At 46.9% G+C, this 19547-nt stretch overlaps 7 protein-coding genes across 7 annotated transcripts; 4 read left to right on the top strand and 3 right to left on the bottom strand.

The window, feature by feature from the left end:
• The first annotated feature begins 168 nt into the window (after positions 1-168).
• GGS25DRAFT_424547 (uncharacterized protein) lies at positions 169-1746 on the top strand. The gene has a single exon (XM_049258598.1). It carries the CDS (start codon positions 347-349, stop codon positions 1394-1396), a length of 1050 nt encoding a protein of 349 aa, XP_049114079.1. The 5' UTR covers positions 169-346; the 3' UTR covers positions 1397-1746.
• On the bottom strand, positions 1625-3555 carry GGS25DRAFT_424599 (uncharacterized protein). Its single transcript, XM_049258599.1, has 4 exons — positions 3204-3555; positions 2986-3081; positions 2411-2916; positions 1625-2333 (listed from the first exon to the last, which is right to left on the bottom strand). The coding sequence occupies exons 1-4, from the start codon at positions 3297-3299 to the stop codon at positions 1853-1855; spliced, it is 1179 nt and encodes a 392-aa protein (XP_049114078.1). The 5' UTR covers positions 3300-3555; the 3' UTR covers positions 1625-1852.
• Positions 3556-7960: 4405 nt separating this feature from the next.
• GGS25DRAFT_524807 (uncharacterized protein) lies at positions 7961-10102 on the bottom strand (the record flags this gene model as incomplete). Its single annotated transcript, XM_049264673.1, has 2 exons — positions 7961-9873; positions 10054-10102. 2 exons carry the CDS (start codon positions 10100-10102, stop codon positions 7961-7963), a joined length of 1962 nt encoding a protein of 653 aa, XP_049114077.1.
• A 2449-nt stretch (positions 10103-12551) lies between these two features.
• GGS25DRAFT_534231 (general substrate transporter) lies at positions 12552-14574 on the top strand (the record flags this gene model as incomplete). Its single annotated transcript, XM_049265743.1, has 8 exons — positions 12552-12772; positions 12836-13189; positions 13263-13644; positions 13707-13975; positions 14035-14164; positions 14216-14326; positions 14384-14412; positions 14479-14574. The coding sequence occupies exons 1-8, from the start codon at positions 12623-12625 to the stop codon at positions 14572-14574; spliced, it is 1521 nt and encodes a 506-aa protein (XP_049114076.1). The 5' UTR covers positions 12552-12622.
• A 356-nt stretch (positions 14575-14930) lies between these two features.
• GGS25DRAFT_424490 (uncharacterized protein) lies at positions 14931-16742 on the top strand. Its single transcript, XM_049258597.1, has 2 exons — positions 14931-16485; positions 16677-16742. Exon 1 carries the CDS (start codon positions 15027-15029, stop codon positions 16374-16376), a length of 1350 nt encoding a protein of 449 aa, XP_049114075.1. The 5' UTR covers positions 14931-15026; the 3' UTR covers positions 16377-16485; positions 16677-16742.
• On the bottom strand, positions 16668-17373 carry GGS25DRAFT_524804 (Isochorismatase hydrolase; the record flags this gene model as incomplete). The annotated part of the gene is made up of 2 exons (XM_049264672.1): positions 16668-16880; positions 16936-17373. 2 exons carry the CDS (start codon positions 17371-17373, stop codon positions 16668-16670), a joined length of 651 nt encoding a protein of 216 aa, XP_049114074.1.
• A 178-nt stretch (positions 17374-17551) lies between these two features.
• On the top strand, positions 17552-19493 carry GGS25DRAFT_534227 (MFS general substrate transporter). Its single transcript, XM_049265742.1, has 2 exons — positions 17552-17784; positions 17858-19493. Exons 1-2 carry the CDS (start codon positions 17649-17651, stop codon positions 19255-19257), a joined length of 1536 nt encoding a protein of 511 aa, XP_049114073.1. The 5' UTR covers positions 17552-17648; the 3' UTR covers positions 19258-19493.
• The last annotated feature ends 54 nt before the right edge of the window (positions 19494-19547 follow it).

The following is a 19547-nucleotide window of genomic DNA, read 5'->3' as shown; positions in this document are numbered from 1 at the left end:
CAGTTTACCTACTTACATTAAGTTACATACCTAGGGCACATTACATAGTGCAGTTATCGCTTAGTCATTCTAGGCTAATATGGACGTAAGACAGAAGAGATATCGATGGTAGTTATCGATAAGGTATCTAGGTTAGGGTAGTTAAGTGAGACACTGTAGTACCTAAACTTCGCTTTTTCAACGCTTCAATAATTACTTTTAATATCACATCATACAAATTTATATACATGAATAATCCACGGATCATTTTAAAATCTATTGGATATAACCCCAAGGTCATGCAAAACATACGTAAAAACGGTTTCCTGCGTTATCACTCGGCTATCAGCTCATCTAACTCGGCGAAATGCCCCCAGAGATCCTGTCAAGTTACCCCATATCCGATCTGCTGACAGTGATTCTCACAACATCGCCAACACCTTCTGCTCCGTCCACAGAACTAATATCAGCAATACTTTCATCATTTCGCACACACTGTCCACTCTTACTATCTTGTCGAGTGATTGTTGTCTTTGACACCTATGAGCGCATTGTATCCCATGCGAGATTGAAGAAGGGTCATGTTACTCCTGACGGGGCTAGGACTTTTGATCTTTACAAGCAGAATGTAAAACAAGTTATTACGAATGAGTTTCTCACTGGAAAATTCGATGGAATCATGATTGAAGGCCAGGACGAGGCGGAATTTGGCCACAGTAGACATGAGACCAACTCAGTTCCATTCACGACATTCCAAACTACCGGCAACCGTGTCACATTTATAGAACCTTCTAAGAGGTTAGGATTTGGATTGGCTGTACGCTCGGCTCTAAGACTGACCGAGACCCCTTATGTATGGGTCCAGCAGCATGACTGGCCTCTAGTCTCCGATATTCCCATAGAACCGTTACTGGATACCATGAAAACGACTGATGCTGACGAGAGATCTCCTGTGAGATATGTCTGTCTACCATCGATACGCCTATTGTCTTATGCAGATTCAGCCCATGTTGCACACTTCCCCGTCCTAAGAGACTTGACTGCCTCTCTCAAGTGCGACTTCGTAACGGAGCCTGGAGCCAGCGTCCCATTAACGCCCATGTTTTTCTGGCACGACAAGCCACATATAGCATCCACCCAGCATTATCTTCGGCGAGTCTTCCCAACACGTCTTGCCATGCTGCGGGGTGCTTTCATCGAGGATACTATCGGCCAGCGAGCGAGAAACCAGATGAAGGAGGGTAACTGGGTTAAGTGGGCGACCTGGATGTACTACCCCGATCAGGGAAGGACGTTGTGCTTGAGACATCTCCAAGGACGTACCTGGGAAGGTACAGAAAAGGAGTTGGAAAGGAAAGCCATGTGGATGGCGCAGGGCACAAAGCGCAACCTCGTCGAATCCAGTCTAGAAGTGTAGATGGTTTCCCCATTCCACCACAAACTTCTTCATGGTAGAGTTCTGGCTGTTTCTTAGGGTCCATAATCAGATCATCGTCGATCTTATAGGTGCCATCTTTAATCCAATTCCCCTCCATAACTAGAGGGCCGTTGCGATCAAGGGGGGAGTAGAGCGATCATCTTGTTGGTCAATGTCCGCTAGATTCGACCCCGCGCACTTGGACTCTCGTACATCAAATGAAGATGAACTCCACTGAGGATGTCGGCAAGTCTTTTCTCGACAACTTGCACTATACCTCCTATGCCACTGAATCTAGGAACGGCGCTCATACTAGCCAAAGAGGTGGGATTCGATGGCACCGGAGGTTTATCAAATAATTGAGTAAATCCACGATATCGAGGCTTTCCTGGCTACTTTTTCACGTCTCGCAAAAGTCGTATTCATGGATATGAAGCTAGATTATTTTATTCCTGGTCATACCGAGTCCCATGCCTTCGTCAACTTCTTTGGGCCTTTCTTCGTTTTATCGCTAATCGCGCTCGCATGTACACGTTCGACCGATGTTCGAAAAGGATCCACCTGGCTTAAAACATATGAGTCCTGATAATACATCTCCTTATTCCTCGGGCTTTTGTTGCTGTGGGTTACCCCTAAGTCTGCATCGCTGCCTGTTCTGCTGCGCGTCACATGGCGCGTCAACTGGTCTTCGTCGTCTTCCATGTACCGTGTCTCCCGGGTGATGTTCACTTCCTGTGTAACAAATATCTTGCCCCAATACATTTTACTAAGGACCGGCCAGAAAATGGGGACACTCGCACACACACTCGCCGCATCAACTTCAAGGACAGCCAGGATGATACTGATGGGACCGTACCATGTTGGGTCCCTAGTGGGCCAACTTGCCACTTGATGCTCAATCATCGTGATCAACCGCCACGTCGCAAAAACGAGGACACTATGAAGTCATGTTAGCGTACCGCCCCTCGAAAGATGCAGATCGAGCAACATGGGAGAGAGGGAGTTGTGGCTCACAAGACACCCATGGAAAGTAGTGCAACCAGTCGCAAGCGACCACTGTTCGTGGTATTTTCCTTAAAGAATAGGGGGAGCGGGATAATCAGTACGAGAGTGTCCAGCACCATGTTAATAGCGGCATGGCTCTCAAACGTAGCAACGAAAGGCTTGGCGTAGTGTGAGCCGTATCCATAACAATTATCCCCTCCTCTCCCATTCCACATGTCTTGAACCGGGACACATGGTACCCAGGCCAGGAAAGAATATGCGATTCCCCAGAGAGCGGTGAAGATGATCAAGGAAATCAATAGCCGCTTCATGAAAATGACTTGGTCGAAGACGCGGAGATACTGTAGTAAGAGTGCCTCTTTGATTAATGCCGTCGCGGTCACATAAGAGGCGTTGGCGACATAGAAGGTTCGCAGGAAACCCTCGGCCTGCCAGGACTCAATCTGGAGGAAATGCTTGCCGAGCCCGTACATTACCGCGAAACATCCCGCTATCGATCCCGCCGTTATAACGAGCTTTGCCGCGATACATGTTAATCATGTATCCTAGGTTTAGTTGAGATACGTGGAGTGGGTGCTACTTACAAGATACAGCCCTACACACAAATCATCCCAGCCGGGTGCGCGGACGACCTTAAATCGCACGTACAGTCGCAGACAAATGCATATCCATGATACTATCTGCAGTTTTACCACCGTGAGAAATGTTCGTCTTCATCGGTCGTGCTATGAGGGGTGTAGATGCTCCCACGAGTGACGGTGATATGCTTTGGACTTATATATGAGAAGGGGGAAAAACTTACCAGACATGATATCGTTATACCTAGGATTGTCTGTGGCCTGTTGGAGATTGGTTCCGGCTCATCGAAGTTCTCGGTAGAATAGCGGAACTCCGACATGGCTGATGGTGTTGAATTGGTGTTGCGAAATCATGGAGTCTTAACTTTACACGACAGAGAAGGAAAGGGGCGACATCGAAGCAGTGGCGAAGATAAGAATTAGAAATTAGAGGGATATTATCTTCTAGCGCCGAAATGTGGTTTCATGAACAAAGAAGGCCATGTATTATTAGATGAGGCTAGGAAATACTATGAAGAAGAAAGAATTAATTCCTGCGAGCTTCTGGCAGCAAAACTGGGGGGGAGGGACCGGTATTGAGTGAAGTATGACAGCTGCGGGATGCGAATGCTTGACCATAATCTTATATTTAAGTGTCTGGGTAGGCTACGCATTTACATACCGATTTGTATGCAGGGTAATACGTGAGACTTACGGATGGGCGAGTGATGGGATCTGAGGCCTGCTGTGTGCGTGGTGTGTGTTATCCGCTGGCTACCCCGAAAGAAATCCTTCCAAAAAAGAAATGACGATGCTGGGACGGTTAGGTATAGAAAGGTAGGTAAGCAGATGCGATGCGGCGTCAATCAATACCTGGACGGTTTGTTGTTGTCATCCACGCCTACATATGTATGTACATACATGTATGTATGTATGTATGTAAGTGCAAGCCTCCCAACCTATATACATGGGTAGCGATACCTGGCCTAGTACATATATTACCGATGTAGAAAAGAAATAAATAGGGAGAAAAATACATGGCATATATGTAGGGACTTAAATAGGTAACCTACCACGGCTGCGCCGATAAGGTACCTAGCGCATGGTTCCAACGGTAAAAGCTGGGCATCTGAAGTTGCAATAGTTCCTCACTTCAGGTATGGGCGGTTTTAGGGTTACATGGGCTACGAGGCACATTTCAATACACGTGGGTAGAGGGCACGGCATAAGCCCTGCTTTTTTGCTTGTGTGCGATTTTTGGGTTTTTTTTTTTTTTTTTCCTGACGTGACAGTAATAATGCCTCCAGCTAGTAGCTATTTGGGCCTAGGGTCGCCTAGGTTAGGCTTAGCACAGGGCGTGAAACAGCGGTGCTGATGGCTGAAATGGGGGATCCAAGGCGCCTATCAGGTCTCTTCATTCGCTGGCCCTTTTTTTTCTGGAACAGGAAAGGATGAGGGGGGAGGGGGATGGGGGGATGGGGGGATGGGATGGGATGGGATGGGATGGGATGGGATGGGATGGGATGGGATGGGATGGGGGGGAAGCCAAAGCATGGGGTTGTGAGGTGGGTACGGTTTTAAGGTCAGCATGGATGCAGAATTGCGCCATACACGTTAACTTTAGTAGTAAGATAATAACTAGATGGATGTCAGATAGGTTCCACCACTTCGATCCGTTACCCCTATTTTTATCTTTTTATAACATTATTTTTTCTTTACATGGAAGGTCGATTATTAATGGATATATCGTTCTCGAATACCTAAAGTAATAGGTTGAGAGTTTACACAGCAGATACTACGTAGTATTAGGTACGGTAGATGGTAGAGACTGAAGTGATCAGGTTTTATCGAATGGATACCACGTAAGTAATAAATGAATCATAATATATAATACTAATATTGCCAATAATGCACTGCGCCCAACTAGAATATTTTGATTTTCCTTGAACGACGTGTGCGTTGATGATGTTTACTAGGTAATCTTCGGTTACGTACTACGCAGTGGGTAGGATTCTTGAGGATTCGCCCCGCATACGATGCCCTATATGTAGCATGTAGGTGTTGGTTGTATTGTACAATACAATAGTTAGGTATGTCCTTAGGCTTAGGTAAGTACATACCGACCCGGCGTACCACTTTTGACCGAGATATGGTTCGGAACAATTATGATGCCCCCTTTCGACAAAGACCAGACAGAAGAAATGCCTACCCTAGTGATTTATTCATCAACCTGTTAGGCGTTAGTGTGGGGGCTATGTTGAAAGACAAATTTTGTGTAAAGAGCAAGGGGAGAGAGTTGATAGGACCGCTCTGTTCGGCGATAATCGTGGCCTTCTCTGTGGCATAGGCCCTTTCGTTTGACGGCGCTCGGGGGAGGGTTACCGAATCCATGCAGGAACATCGCGCATCCCGTCTTACCCCCTAGGCTGTACTACGATGTATGTAGGTAAGTGTGTGGCTGACAGGTGTGTAAGTAAGCAGTCGTGTGATGACTACTATTGGAAGCGATCTGGTTTATAAGGAACTTGCCTAACCTAAGCAGGATGGGATGGAAATTTCACCTCCCGTGCCAGGGATCTTTTACTATGCGCCTAACCTTGCTCATTCTCTCTCTCTTCCCAGCTAGTGTATCATAGTATGAGAATTCTCACCTGGTTGTTAGATAAAGTTAGTACTGGCGCCGCAGATCGTCGATCGCGAGATATGTCTGTGGGTTGTGAGTTAACCAAATAAAGCCAAACCCGCCCGCACGCTAGCTTTGATAATCACGTACTTAAGATTTCTCAAATATAATATAACATGGATGAGTGCCTGTCTCTTGTCTCTCTACGTGCCTATCTATTTAACCTATCTGCTTGATTAGTACCAAAACAGCGAAAGATCCAATCTTACCCCCGCGTAGAAACCCCACGAACGAGTGGTAAGAGCGTTTTCACTGGGTGGGCCGGTAGAGCCTCGAAAGGCCATACATCGATGTCGCAATTATAATACACACCCTAGGTGAATAAGGTACATAGTCGAAGCCGGTTCAAACCCCCCAACACCGGGAAATTGGCTTTCCTCAACTACCGGCCGGGTACGCGAATTTCGCTGCAGGGCCATGAACTTGAACACATGCGCCGAGCCTTTTAAATCCACTGGGATTGGGTTTACTATTTCAGATCACGGCCGAGGAAGGGGAGGAAGCTTGGCTTGTGAGGAGTTGTCGTCAGATTTAGATGCTTTTGGTTGCTTTCGATGCGATGCTATTACTAAGTCATTGTCAATACATATATATAGCATATCCCCTAAGTACCAACCTCCTGAAGCAGGTAGCCACTGGATGTTTTGATATTGGGTGTCCTACTTCTCTGTATGAATCCAGTAGGTAATCTTTAAAGATACGTTTCATCTTCGTCGGCTTTGTGACTTTTGTGAGTGCTTTCTTGATGAAGCAGGTTTATGCGATTCGACGCGACGGGACAACAATGAGCCAAATAACAGGTTCACGATGCAGGCTCTAGGGGAGATGGCATAGCAAGAAAGGTGATGAGCTTTTTTCGGCCTCTTTTCTCCCATCGCAAAATGTGACCGGGTAGCAAGGATGGCAGAAAATCCCGGTGTATCTCTGCGATATTCGGCGACGACTGATTGAGAATTTCAAGGCATTTCGCTGTATCGTCATTGTGAGAGCGTGCCTAGATAACTTGGTGTTTGACTTACGTGCTAGCTTATTGCACAAGGACCATCCGCTCTTGGCAGATGAAACATTGGCGATGTTGATCGCCTGTTGCCGGCGGACGGGAAGTGGGGCGACGTTGACGAATATTCCCATCGGGGTGTTCGCACGAGAAAAGGTCCGGGTTTGGTGGTTGAGCATACGTTATCGTAGGGTTAGAAATATACCTAGTAGGTTCCTGCGTAGGCATGACGTCCATGAAACTGAATTAATACAAAGGTAGGTAGGTAAGGGACCTGGACATTCGTGTGATTAAGGAGATACGACACGATACCTGCCAGAATCTGCTCGTAGAGTCCCTGAATGGAATCTAATTAGTAGGTTAGAGGAACGACTTGTGATCAAAGCATCCTGGCGATATCTTGAACTCCACCAGGCCTTACGTAGCAACTTCTACACGAGGTTCGGTAATAGGAGATAGGACAAGCCGGGAGTTCGTCCTATCCTATCCCTCTTCTCAGTTAGGTTAGGTTAGTTTACTCTTAACTACGAGTGTTAATCCTAGGCCTCCCTAGGAATAGGAGAAAGTCTGACTAAATCATCGTCACAATGTTTGCATTCTGGTTACATGACTTTTTTTTTTTTTTTTATGATACAGAAGGAAATAAAGACTAAACTGAAAGAGCGGGGAGAAACTAATTACAGGAACCTGAACATCCCAACAAAAACCACCGTTTCCCCCCCTCGTGTGAAAAAAAGAAAGCGATTTTTTTTTTCATTTGTCATTTTCAACTTTTTTTGGTTTTTCTGATTTTTCCTTTGCGTCGAAGTGCCCTCCGACGCCCAAAAAATTCCTCGCAAGTACTGCGACTTGCCTATGTGCCAGTAGACTGTACAAGGGGTACTCACTACTGGCGACAAGTGCGAAGAGAATCGAATGGGCAAGTGATACAACTTGCCAAACAGCGAGGAATGTAGGTGTGATACAACCTGCCCAGGTGCAAGTATAACGTAAGAGGTATACTGCATACCAAAGTTCAGGTTGAACATAGAAGGCATACTACATGCCAATGTGTAAGTAGAGAGTAGAAGGGAACTATGTTGCTCCCACATAAAAGAGTCGGTGGATGTCAAAGAGACATCGAGGTGATATCGGCGGTATAATTCCGCATAGAAGAAGCCTTTGGATATCCACGAGGCATCGATAATTGGACCACAAAAGGTTCCATGCATAAAGACCTATACAGAGTATAGAATGACAATAGTAAGTACCTATAAACGGCACAGCGGGGTATCAATACCTATACAAAGTATAGGAGGGTACAATATGATTTCGTTTGTAAGTTACTGGTTATCGGAACCATCGAACTCATCAAGCTCTCCATCTGGCTCATTGCCATTCGTGGCCTGCTTCTGGTATTCGATTCCACTTAAGGCAGGGTCGACGGGGAGATCGTCGTATGTTTGCTGGCCCGGAGCATTCTGCTGGGGTGCCTCCATTTGGCGTTGCTCATGGGGTTGGCTGTTGTCGAGACTATGGTTCTTTACTGACTGGGTAAGCGCGGCCATCATATGTTGATAGGCATCGGGCGCGTTGTACGGGGCGGCATGGCTACCGAGATATTGGGAGCCAGCTGGCTGCGTTGGGTATCCATAAGGCGCTGAGGGCGTAAAGGCAGCATTATTACCACCTCCAAACTGAGAGGCACTGACGTTTGCACCGAAAGGCTGAGAGACAGTTGCCTGGTGTGCTTCCGTATGGGGCATCGCGGATGACGAGGCGGCATTGTTACCACCTTCAATTCGAGTCTCGGTAGGCTCTGTGCTTTGCCTGTTGCGTCGCTTGCGTGGTTGCGCAGTTGTTTGTGGTCTTTTCTGTGTATCTTCCTTGTCGTTTGCCTGGCGGCGAGGAGCTCGTCGTCGCTGGCTTCGATGCGCGCCTGGAGCACCGCCATTGTCATCACCTTGAGAGGCAGGGTTTACACCATTCGAAGGATCGGTATGATCAGACTCTGGGGGTGGCGACGCGTAGGAAGTATTTCCCATCAATTCATTGATCGGCGGGTATGTCATTGAGAAATCATTCTCGTTCTCAATAGGTCGGTTGGCCGATATGCCATTGTTGATGCCATTGCGAGGGATGCTATGCATAGTGGTATTACCGTATACGCCATCATTTTGGTGAGGAAGGTAGCCCATTGGCTCATCCATGTCTGCGATTGATGCTGGTGGGGTCATTAAGCCAGTATTGGCACCACGATGACGAGCCTGGGTTGAAGCAGGATACGCATATGCATCGTACTGAGAAGGCTGCCTAGGCTGAGTGGGCGTATGCATCCGGGTGGCATCATTATCCGTGACATATCGGCTCATCAAAGTAGGATTGATATGACCGCGATAGCCTTGATCCAACTGACCATATTGGGTTTGATTGACGTTGTTATTAGTTGAATTGACGAGACGGCTAATGTTTCCCAAAGTGGCTTGCCCCTGGTCTGGGCTGTTTGACTCAATAGTCATGGTTGGAATTCTTGAGTTGAAGTTATGTGGCTGAGAGGCCCTGCTACCCTGTGGCAAAGAAGACGACCCAAGAGCAACACGGTTTTGCATTGGGCCCAACATTATGATGGATTCAATTTGGCGCAGTGTATCCGGATCAACTAGTCCAACAAAATCGTCGAGGCCTGAGTTGGTCGAGGCATTGGCAGTCGATGGTCCACCGTTGTTTGCTCGACGAGTAGCTGTTCTATGAGTCGATGGTCCACCGTTGTTTGCCTTGTGGCGACTTTCATCATGAGTCGATGCTTCTTGTTGGCTTTGGTCGCGGTCTGAATGTACAGACAAAGTGATCTGCTGACCGGCGTTCTCACCAGTGGGCGTACTATCCTCCTTCTCAGGTAATGGCCGCCGCACTGATTTATGTATCTCTTTTCGGAAACCACCATTTATGTTGAAGGTATGATGCAACAAGTGACGCCTTGCACTTACGGTCGTCTTGAAAGCATTCGGACATAGAGGCCAACCACAACTAAATTGTTTGGCATCTTCTGGGTGAGGGATGACATGCACCCCCAAGTGTGTGCGAAGCTCCTTTTCCGTATTAAATTGAAACCCACAGCCTGGGTATTTGCAAATCAGTCCTATGTGATTGTATCGAACATGCTCTCGGTGGAGATGCTCGTCGGCGAAGCTCTGGGAACACATAGAGCACCCAATGGGTTTATCCTTCTTGGATTCTTTCTTGTCTATATCCAATCCTAAGAACAATCCTTGGTTAGTATCAAGATGGATTTCGATATTTCTTTCTCTCCAGTGATAAGCATGGAAAGGAAATGTCGATAACGCGGTAGTAGTAGAATACCAAAGTTGGGAGAAGGGCGTGATATAAATGTAAAGGATGTTTGGAATTGTTTTGAGAAAGAAAATGAAAAACTTACGATCCTTTCTTGAATCCTTTTTCGGCTGCTTCTTTCGTTGGCGGCCCATTTTTGACGTTTTCGTGTGTGTATTAGTCAATAGAAAAAGTTCCAATGCTTGGATAATCAATTGGCCTCTAGGTTGGAGAGGTATAAAACTTCCACGAGCAGTGAAGGTTGGATGCCAGTAAGTATTATTTGATAATACGTGAGCAGGAAGACGTAAGGATCAAATGAGAGAGTTGGTAAATAAGAAGAGTTAAGCCAACGATTATAGAAAGTATCCTGTTTTGATTCTTCTTGGTATGTAGCAGACCAAGAGGAAAGAGGCTTAAACGGGATATTCTAGAATCGCGAAATGTTTACTTCGTAGCTTACAATGAGCGTTGTGCGTAGAAATTAAACAAGCAAGTAAGTAGGTGGGCGACTTAACATGGTGGAAGAGAGAGGAGGAAATAAATAGGATTGGCAGAGGAGCTGATTTAAATACTTTTCCTTGAGAGCTACCTGAGGTATCAAATATGATCTGGGGACCCGTTTATTATGACACCTGGTTGGCAATCTCTATATTCCATATCATACGCCCATTTATTACCTACGTGGTATGCTCGCATACTGATTAAATGGCAGCAAGCCTACCTATGGGGGGCAGAGCCCCTGGAACAGCTAGATATATAGGGCATTTGCTTACCTTAGGCACTTCTACTAAAACGCATATTCACTTAATGATAAACAGTGTATAAAGCAGGAAAAGTGTTATTATCAGGCAGTACCTGACAGTGCCGGGGCGTAAGACCGGTCCGGACCTAATGAGGATGTTGTGGCCCCGGCCCGGGACCGGATGTCAAATGCGGGGCCGGGCCTCAGGCACCAAGGTGACCGGCAAGGACTACAAGCTTACCATCCGGAGACTAGGCCAGATATGGCAAACCTGATAGTGATACTAAGCCATAACTAGTTAATACAGTGCAAAAGAGAGGGAGAAATAGAAAAATCTGCATGTGGGGAGAATGGGTATGGACAGTGCATTAAGGGACAAGATAAATCCTCCAGCCCCTAAGTACCTAGTAGTATTATCAACCCAACTAGGTACTTAAATAGTAAGCTAAACTGAGAACGGAACATAACCATATTCACTTGGTCATCATGTAGGGGTTATTAGATGTGAAATTCATCAACAGCAGTGGAAATTATGCTAGCTATCACGCTCAGAATTACATGTGCGTAAACATGTCTTAAGCAGACTTGCTATCTCTAATTTTTCATTTAGCATGACTTGCCTTCGTTCTTTTGTGTTTTTATGGATGTATGCACGTGTCTCTATAGCCATCATAACAGTACCCAGTAGATTTCAATTTCTCTCTATTGTCTGTGAAAAAAAGACCTCGTGAGAGGATTTCTTGCAAGGTCGATCCCTAGATAGCATCTTTTCATACCTAGTAGCTAACTATGTGCTCAAGTACTTACTATTTCTATTATTGCCCAGCACTACGACTTCCAGATATGTTTGGTGATGGATGTGGCCACTTGGCTGGATTGGGATATTCTAAGGGAGATCACTGAAAAGGTTTAGATCAGGATTATGAAAGATTAATAATATTTGATTAAATTTTATTTAGGTACCTAGATACTTTCTGTCTACTTTTATTATACATAGTATTCAATTCTATTTGAATAAACCCACCATATATCAGTTGCCTGATACTGTGACATGGCAGGGCTGGCTGTCATCCGGGTGGTCACGTGGTCAAAATCATGCCTTAAATGTTGCTACCTCATACCAGGTATCAGGAGCTGAAAAGTTCCCTTGTATTTGTGTACCTAGGTACCTAAGCTGGGAACCACTGATTCAATGATTCTGAACACCTCAAGGGCCATTGATTAATGGGGCTGGAGGACACTAGGATATTTTGGACCAGCTGGATAGGTGCCTAGCTAACCTATTGCTTTTGATCTCTAATACTTGAGTACTTAGATGATTTAGCCTATCCTCATTGACATTCCGATATGGACAGGGGTGCATTTCATATCTTAAGTATTCCCCCGCCTCCTGTGTACAGGATCATAGGTCTCTGACCGCAACCGAAATGTCTCTACCTACATCTTATTGATTTTAAGCTCGCAAGAAAAAATCACTGCCTAACCTAGGTAGGTGCTTTGACATGATCGGATATTTCTCGGAACCATCAACATCTACAGGCCGTAGGACCATCAATATCTCATATTTCTTGCCTACTAGGTACCTACTTAGGTAGGTAGGTAGCCCTGGAGGTTATGACTCTTCAATCGACATGATAGTGTAGCCTAGATGGTCTAGAGCCCCGGACTACCACCTATTGAGGTTGTGGGGAGAGTGGAGTGTGTTTTTTCTTACATATTTAGGCCCCTGGCGAACCCCAAATCTGGGGTTACGGGGAAGCGAGTCCTTGGCACTCTTGAATATGTCACATATCCTTCGGCAATTACAGAGCATTTATCCTTCTCACCATATGTAAATGCGGCGTGCCCACCAGTTTTATGAACCGTAAAGTGTGTAAACCAGAGTTCTCAACACTCAACACGTTACAGCCTCTTAGATTTGGGGCATACCATGATCGCCATGACGTTTAAAGACGATGAAACTATACGTGCCCATTGGCGATGTTTTGTTGCTTGTGGCTTAATGGTTCTATCGCCATTCCAATATGGCATTGATTTTGGCTTGATAGGAGGCATGCAGGCGATGCCGGGGTTTCTCAAAGTATGCCAGCCAGTTGATAATCCAATTCTATCGAGTAAATATATGCTGACACCTCTGAGATAGATATATGGTCACCCGGCTCCGAATACAGCAATTGGCTGGAATATTTCGACAGTACGACAACAGTTAATTACATCTCTAATGACGCTCGGTGCGTTCGTGAGCTCAGCTACTGCCGGTATAGTGGCCGCCAAATTCGGTCGAAAATCTTGTCTGTGGTTGGCATCTCTAGGCTGTGTCGTCTCAAACATCATTATGATGACCACAGTCGACATCAACGCGCTTTACGTAGGACGTTTATTGAACGGATTGGCAAACGGTTACTTCATGACCTTCTCTCAGCTATTCATCCAAGAGAGCAGCCCAGCCAAGTACCGTGGGCTTTTCTTGACTGCATTTCAGTTCTGCACCTCCTTCGTAAGTTAATTATTTGTCGCGTGGCTGATCTAAGCATGCTAGGTTAGTAATATTCTAACATACAACACTCTAGGGCACATTAATTGGCACAATCGTTGACTGGGCGACAGCAGCCCGTCCAGATCGATCAGCATATCTTATACCCCTCGGACTTATCTTTATTATACCCTTCTTCTTGTCGATTGGCATGTTCTTTATACCAGAATCACCGCGTTGGTTGATTTTACAAAATCGGATTGAAGAAGGACGGAAGGCTTTGGAGTGGCTTAGACCAACTGGCGCACAAGTCGACGTTGAAGTTGCAGAGATCAAAGCGGCCATCGATAAAGAACGCGAGATGGGCAGCCAGGTCAGCGTTGTGGATATGTTCAAGAACCCTATAGATCGGAGACGTACCGCTCTTGCTGTTTGCGGAGTAACTTTACAAGCCGCCACAGGATCTATGTTCATTATCTGTAAGGATACCCCTTTCGCGCCCTTTCGTTACATCATTTGGTGTATTGACTTTGTTATTTAGCATACAAGGCCTACTTCTTTACGATGGCCAAAGTAGCGGATCCTTTCGCAATGGGCTGCGTCCTGAGCGCTATCGGTTTATTTGCCATCGCCCTTAACTCCTTAATTGTAGTGCGCTATGGTCGCCGCCGTGTACTACTCATGGGCGGCCTGGGCACTTGCGGGATCCTCCAATTGATCGTTGCCATAGTGTATGACAAGAACCCCGGTGCGACTACGACGGGTCAAGTTCTTGTAGGTCTATCCTGCCTCTACATGATGAGTTACAACGTGAGTGGCCCAGCATGTTTACCCAGTATGTTTACAATTTAATATTAATGGATTAACAGGGTATGGTTGCTACTTATGCATGGCTATGCGGTGGCGAGCTTCCGTCTCAAAGACTGCGCAGCTATACGTTCGGACTAGCGGCAGCTGCAGGGTTCTTTGCGGCGTGGCTTACTACATTCACGGCTCCTTGTAAGTTGCATGGAATTCATCGCGGACATTTGTATCTAATTGCTGTTCTAGATTTTATCAATCCAGATTCGCTTAACTGGGGACCGAGATATGGATATATTTGGTGCCCCAGTTCTATTATAGCCGGAATCTGGGTGTTCTTCTTTCTACCCGAGGTCAAGGGTAAGTGGTTACATTGCGAACGGATGAATGCAGAGTTGCTAATTATATTCTGTACAGGCCGAACATTGGAAGAAATTGATGAAATGGTACGTACTAGTCATCCAACTGTGTTATCGATTTTGATGCGTTTGACTGACATAGAACTCGTACAGTTCGAAGCGAAGCTCCCTGCGCGAAAGTTTAGAGGTTATACGTGTATTCGCAGATTGTCCATAGAGGAGAAGCCAGATACTCAACACGAGGAATAAACTGCGACATCTCTACCCGGTTATTTAGATGATGTAATTAACCGGTCGAGCTACAAGGACTGCAATTTGTTGAATAGCTTCAAATAGAGATAGGTATCATCTTTCAAGGTGTATGTTATTTCCTTGGCTAGTACTTATCTATCTACATAGACACTAATAACATAATTTCTAGAGTTCTTACTGTCTTCCTAGATAGTTATCCCCCCTATTCATGATTACATAATATAACTTGATATAACTTGAACCCCTATTCCAGCCACATGATTGTTGAGCCGCCACATATGCACTGCCACATGAGCCACAAGTTATGTACTATGTATTATGCAGTGATGTGAGAAATGACTAAGACAGCCACGGCCTTCTAGACTCTTTCTTACCTCTTTCTTACATACACTGTGATACACATTTACCTGCTTCCTGTTGGTTATCGAATCAATAAAATCTGAGTTGACATGATGAAGAGGAGAAGATATGCCAATTCCCGACAAAAGGCATGCCAGAATTGTTCGACTACCAAGGCTAAATGTGACCAGAAAGCCAGAGGCTGTACCAGGTGTTCCCTAAGAGGCCTGTCTTGCACATATCCACAAACAAGCCCGCAAACGCAATCGCCGAGACATTCTACCCATGACGCGAGCAACGATGAAGAGTCAGGTTGGTATAGTCCCTTGGCTATAGGTAACACACTTTCCGCACCTGAGAGCTTGCTCACCAGTCCTGGATGCGAGTCGTCTACCAAAACAGACGCCTTAGATTCAGTTAATGAAGCACAGCATTCCACGGCTAGAAATTACCAAAAACCCATCCCCTCTACTCCCTGCAGTAGCAATATGCCCGCGGATGCATACGGGAATCGAAGTACTATAAACTACCCTCCCGATATTCCGGATATTCTTGATTTTTCACAGCTAGAGTTACTTAGTCCTATCAATGTAGACGACATAAGCAATCGTTGGCTAAACTCCTATATCCCTGTGCCTGGTCAAAAGATTAAAGAGTATCCTGCTACTATCACGGCCTTTATATACAGGATTCTTAAGTCGTATGCATCTGTCACGGTTCGTGGCCGTGGTGTTCCACCATTCGTACACTCCCTGCAAACAACAGCGAGATCTACGAGGCCACCGCTTTCGACTTGTCTGAGTCTGGTTCGGATTTGTGATAACTCATTGCCTGGCAGCGAGAACGTCGCCGTGGACGTGCTGCAAAGGGAGATGACTAGCCTCTACGAGCAACACAAGACATACGACGATGTAACCTTACTAGCAGCGTTTCAAGCCTACCTGATATACTCCTTGGTGTTGTTCTTCAGGTTAAGCCAGGTTCCGCGTCTATTCCTCCGACAAGCCATGATGAACCTTCAAGACCTTGCATGCTCAAGTAGCCGCGGAGGACTCGTGTGCACAGCAGAGGAACAGCGGGCCAGGCCCAGATGGGAAGCTTGGATAGTTGCCGAGGCGAAGCGACGTACGTTGTTTACAATGTACCTCTTCGACAGTGTACTTTTGGCACAGGACAATCTCCAGACTTTTCTTGGCACGGAACTTCAGGGGTTACCCGCCTCCTCGACAAAGTCTCTCTGGGGTGCCCAATCAAGAGACAAGTGGGAGTCTACATACAATGTGTATCTTGCAGACTGGTCAAAACGAGGCTTGCGCATTGACGAACTTTGGCCAATTCCTCCCGAACTTGATGAGTCTGGCATTCTTGAAAGACGTAACAGAGTCGATCAATGGCTGGAGGATGTTGACGAGTTCGGTATCATGTTGTATACAGTAACTAGTTGTACGCATGGTGGTTGACATATATGCGAAAGATCACCTGTGTCAGCCAGTTCTAATTCCAAACCAGCTTGCCCCGGGCGAGCATAATCGGCACAAGTACAGACTAGCCAACATTGCAAACTACCTGGTAGGTGTACAAATCGTCTCATGGCTCATTACTTTGAATATGATGATAAAAAACCCGCCAGCATTCTGTACATCTCTGGAATCCTTTTAACGGCATGATATCCCGTCAATCAGAGGGTGCTATCAAGACCTACACACTTAACCCCCTAAAATTAACTAGCACTACATGCTTTCGTTCTAACTTCAGTCCAGTGCTAGCATGTCCAAAGCTTCTTTGAGGGATATTACTTTCAAGTTCATCTTTGGCAAAAGACTGTCAAGTAAGACTTGGGAGTACTGTGCATGTTGGTCTGGCGGCAGTTCCAGTACGTTGTCCCTGATGACATAGATATTGCAGTCCAGGTCGAATAATCGATACACTGTACTCATTACCACGCCGGAGAGGCTCAGCCCGGACTGGTGATACCGTCAGCTTACCCGTCCCCAATATACATCAAGTAAATAGACATACCACGATAACTGTGTCAATATTCTGTGTCCTCAAGATTTGTTTAAGGCTATTCCCCGCGCCGGCGTACCACCTCGTCTTCTGCAAAATGATATCTTGGCTGTCGACCTTGAAATCCGGGGCTATCTGTGTTCCAGAGGGCCCGGTAGCAAATGAGCCGAATCCCTCGACGAGCCTGCTGAACGGGGCATCTTTACCTAGCCCCATCTCGCCGGGTGTGAATGACAGGCTCGAGAAGATAGTGAGAGGTCGGGGGTCTTTCTGGTGGACCGCATCGTTCCAGCGCGTGCAATTGGAAACAAATGCTTTTCCCACCGCCATGTCTTTAATAGCATCTATTAGAATTGACATAAGGTCTAAGTTGAGAACAGCATAATTCTTGCCGAAAGTCAACCTCCTACCAGTGGGTTGTTGCGTATGAGTTGCAGGAGTCGAAGCCATTATATGCCAAAACATTATTCTAAAGTGATAGTGAATGGAACAATCTCCAAGAGACATACTGTTATTCTCTCCTAAGACCTGAGTATTTTTAAGGGGCTCAGGTCCGGGGCCTACCGCGGAGCTCAGTTCTAGGTTGGGTTATTGTTTCGGAGTTGAGCGCTCAACTCCGCCAGTCCCTATATGCTCAATTCCGGACAGAAGCATATGAAGTAACGACTTCATTCTCATACATGACTAGTTATTCAACTTTCAAAAGTTACAAACAGAAATAAAGCATGGCTGCAGCAGATCAGCCTACCGATATTCAAGATGCAAGACCTGCATCACTAACAATCCCCGAAGAGCCCTACAGTATCTTTGACAAGCGACAGAAACTGTTGATCGTGCTCATCGTCTCAACCGCCGGAACTTGTAAGTGAGATATACTATAAACCCCAACACAAGGCCTACTACACTCACATACTCACCCACACAAAACCTCTAGTCTCCGGATTCGCATCCAACATCTACTTCCCTGCGCTCCCCACCATCTCCCACGACCTCAGCGTCTCAGTGGAGCTCGTCAACCTCACGGTGACATCGTACCTGATCTTCCAAGGCGTCGCGCCCAGCCTCTGGGGGCCCATCTCCGATGTCCGGGGCCGGCGCATCGCGTACTGCTGCACCTTTCTCGTCTTCCTCGGCGCCTGCGTCGGGCTCGCGGAGACGCGGAACTACGCCACGCTGATCGTGCTGCGCTGCCTGCAGAGCACGGGCAGCGCGAGCACGGTGGCGATCGGGTCCGGCGTCATCGGAGACATCACGACGCGCGCGGACCGCGGGGGGTTCATGGGGATCTTCCAGGCTGGGCTGCTCGTGCCTGTTGCGATTGGCCCGGTGATTGGGGGTGCGTTGGCGAGATCGTTGGGGTGGAGGGCGATATTCGTGTTCTTGGCCATCTACAGCGGCGCTTTTCTGCTGCTGTTGATTGTGCTGCTTCCCGAGACTTTGAGGTCGATTGTGGCGAATGGCGGGCGTGCGACATCATCCAACCTCATGGTGAGATACCCCCTGGTTGTCTATCATAAAACCACACGAGTCAAGTGGAACCGGGAAGCAGCTCCCGCACAACCTGCAGCGAGAAATCGCATTGATGTTACCGGCCCGTTCCGCATCCTCGTCAGCAAGCAGGCGTCTCCCATCATCATCTTCATCGCCCTGTACTACGCCGTCTGGCAGATGAGCATCACCGCCATGTCCACCTTATTCGAGGACCGCTATGGCCTTGGCGAGACCCAAATCGGGCTCACATTCATTGCGAACGGGGTAGGCTCCATGATAGGCACGTTCGTGACAGGGAAGATCCTCGATATCGACTACCGCCGGGTCAAGGCCAAATACGAGAGTCAACTAAGCCCCTCTGACGCCGAGGCGGGCGGAAGAGGCGATTCGCTTCCAGCTGCTGCTCGAAAAGACGCAGACGACGGTTTCCCGCTTGAAAAAGCACGGCTCAGACTCATCCCCGTCTTCTCCCTAATCCAGTGCCTGTCCATCCTCCTCTTCGGCTGGACGATCCAGTACCCCGAGCACGTCCACATCGCCGTTCCCATCGTGTCGACCTTCGTCACCGGCTGGACCGCCGTGTCCACGCAGTCAGTCGTGACGACGTACCTCGTGGATCTATTCTCTGACAGGAGCGCTGCCGCAAGCGCGAGTCTAAATCTCGCGAAGTGTCTCCTGGCTGCTGCTGGTACTAGCGTCGTGATGCCGATGGTAAATGGCATTGGGGTTGGGCTGGCTTTTACGATATGTGCTGTCCTCCAGGGCCTGGGGCTGTTGGGTGTGGCTGTGTTCGTGATCAAACGGGGGAGAGAGAAAGGAAGGAAGAGGCGGGTGGAAGTTTGATATAGGAGAAGGCTGCCAATCATGTTATTGGATTTCACATTTCACTCCGTTACGGGATAGGGCATATCATGATAGAAGCAATCGCGCCTAACTAATAGAGAACTCTAGTCTTTTTTTTTTTCGGTCTTTTGGATCTTATGGGCGCCATGAAGTTGTCTGAGGATTAGATACATAGGTGCCTACAAAGTATTCAATGTATCAATCTCCTACTCCTACTTCCCCAATATTATCATCCCAACCTATTCCCTGTATCACCATAGACACAAAAGAGGGTCTGGAGATATGCATTG

This window comes from Hypoxylon fragiforme, assembly GCF_022984875.1.
Source record: "Hypoxylon fragiforme strain CBS 206.31 chromosome Unknown GGS25scaffold_8, whole genome shotgun sequence".
Lineage (NCBI taxonomy): Eukaryota > Fungi > Ascomycota > Sordariomycetes > Xylariales > Hypoxylaceae > Hypoxylon > Hypoxylon fragiforme.
This window is presented reverse-complemented; position numbering and strand designations above follow the sequence as displayed.

Bases quoted from the DNA above. Each gene is read 5' to 3' on its own strand.
- GGS25DRAFT_424547 (XM_049258598.1), top strand. From the start codon at position 347: ATGCCCCCAGAGATCCTGTCAAGTTACCCCATATCCGATCTGCTGACA.
- GGS25DRAFT_424599 (XM_049258599.1), bottom strand. From the start codon at position 3,299: ATGTCGGAGTTCCGCTATTCTACCGAGAACTTCGATGAGCCGGAACCA. The intron at 3,082-3,203 runs GTAAGTTTTTCC...GTAAAACTGCAG, and splicing joins GTATAACGATATCATGTCTG to ATAGTATCATGGATATGCAT. The intron at 2,917-2,985 runs GTAAGTAGCACC...ATCGCGGCAAAG, and splicing joins TGTGTGTAGGGCTGTATCTT to CTCGTTATAACGGCGGGATC.
- GGS25DRAFT_424490 (XM_049258597.1), top strand. From the start codon at position 15,027: ATGATGAAGAGGAGAAGATATGCCAATTCCCGACAAAAGGCATGCCAG.
- GGS25DRAFT_534227 (XM_049265742.1), top strand. From the start codon at position 17,649: ATGGCTGCAGCAGATCAGCCTACCGATATTCAAGATGCAAGACCTGCA. The intron at 17,785-17,857 runs GTAAGTGAGATA...CAAAACCTCTAG, and splicing joins CGTCTCAACCGCCGGAACTT to TCTCCGGATTCGCATCCAAC.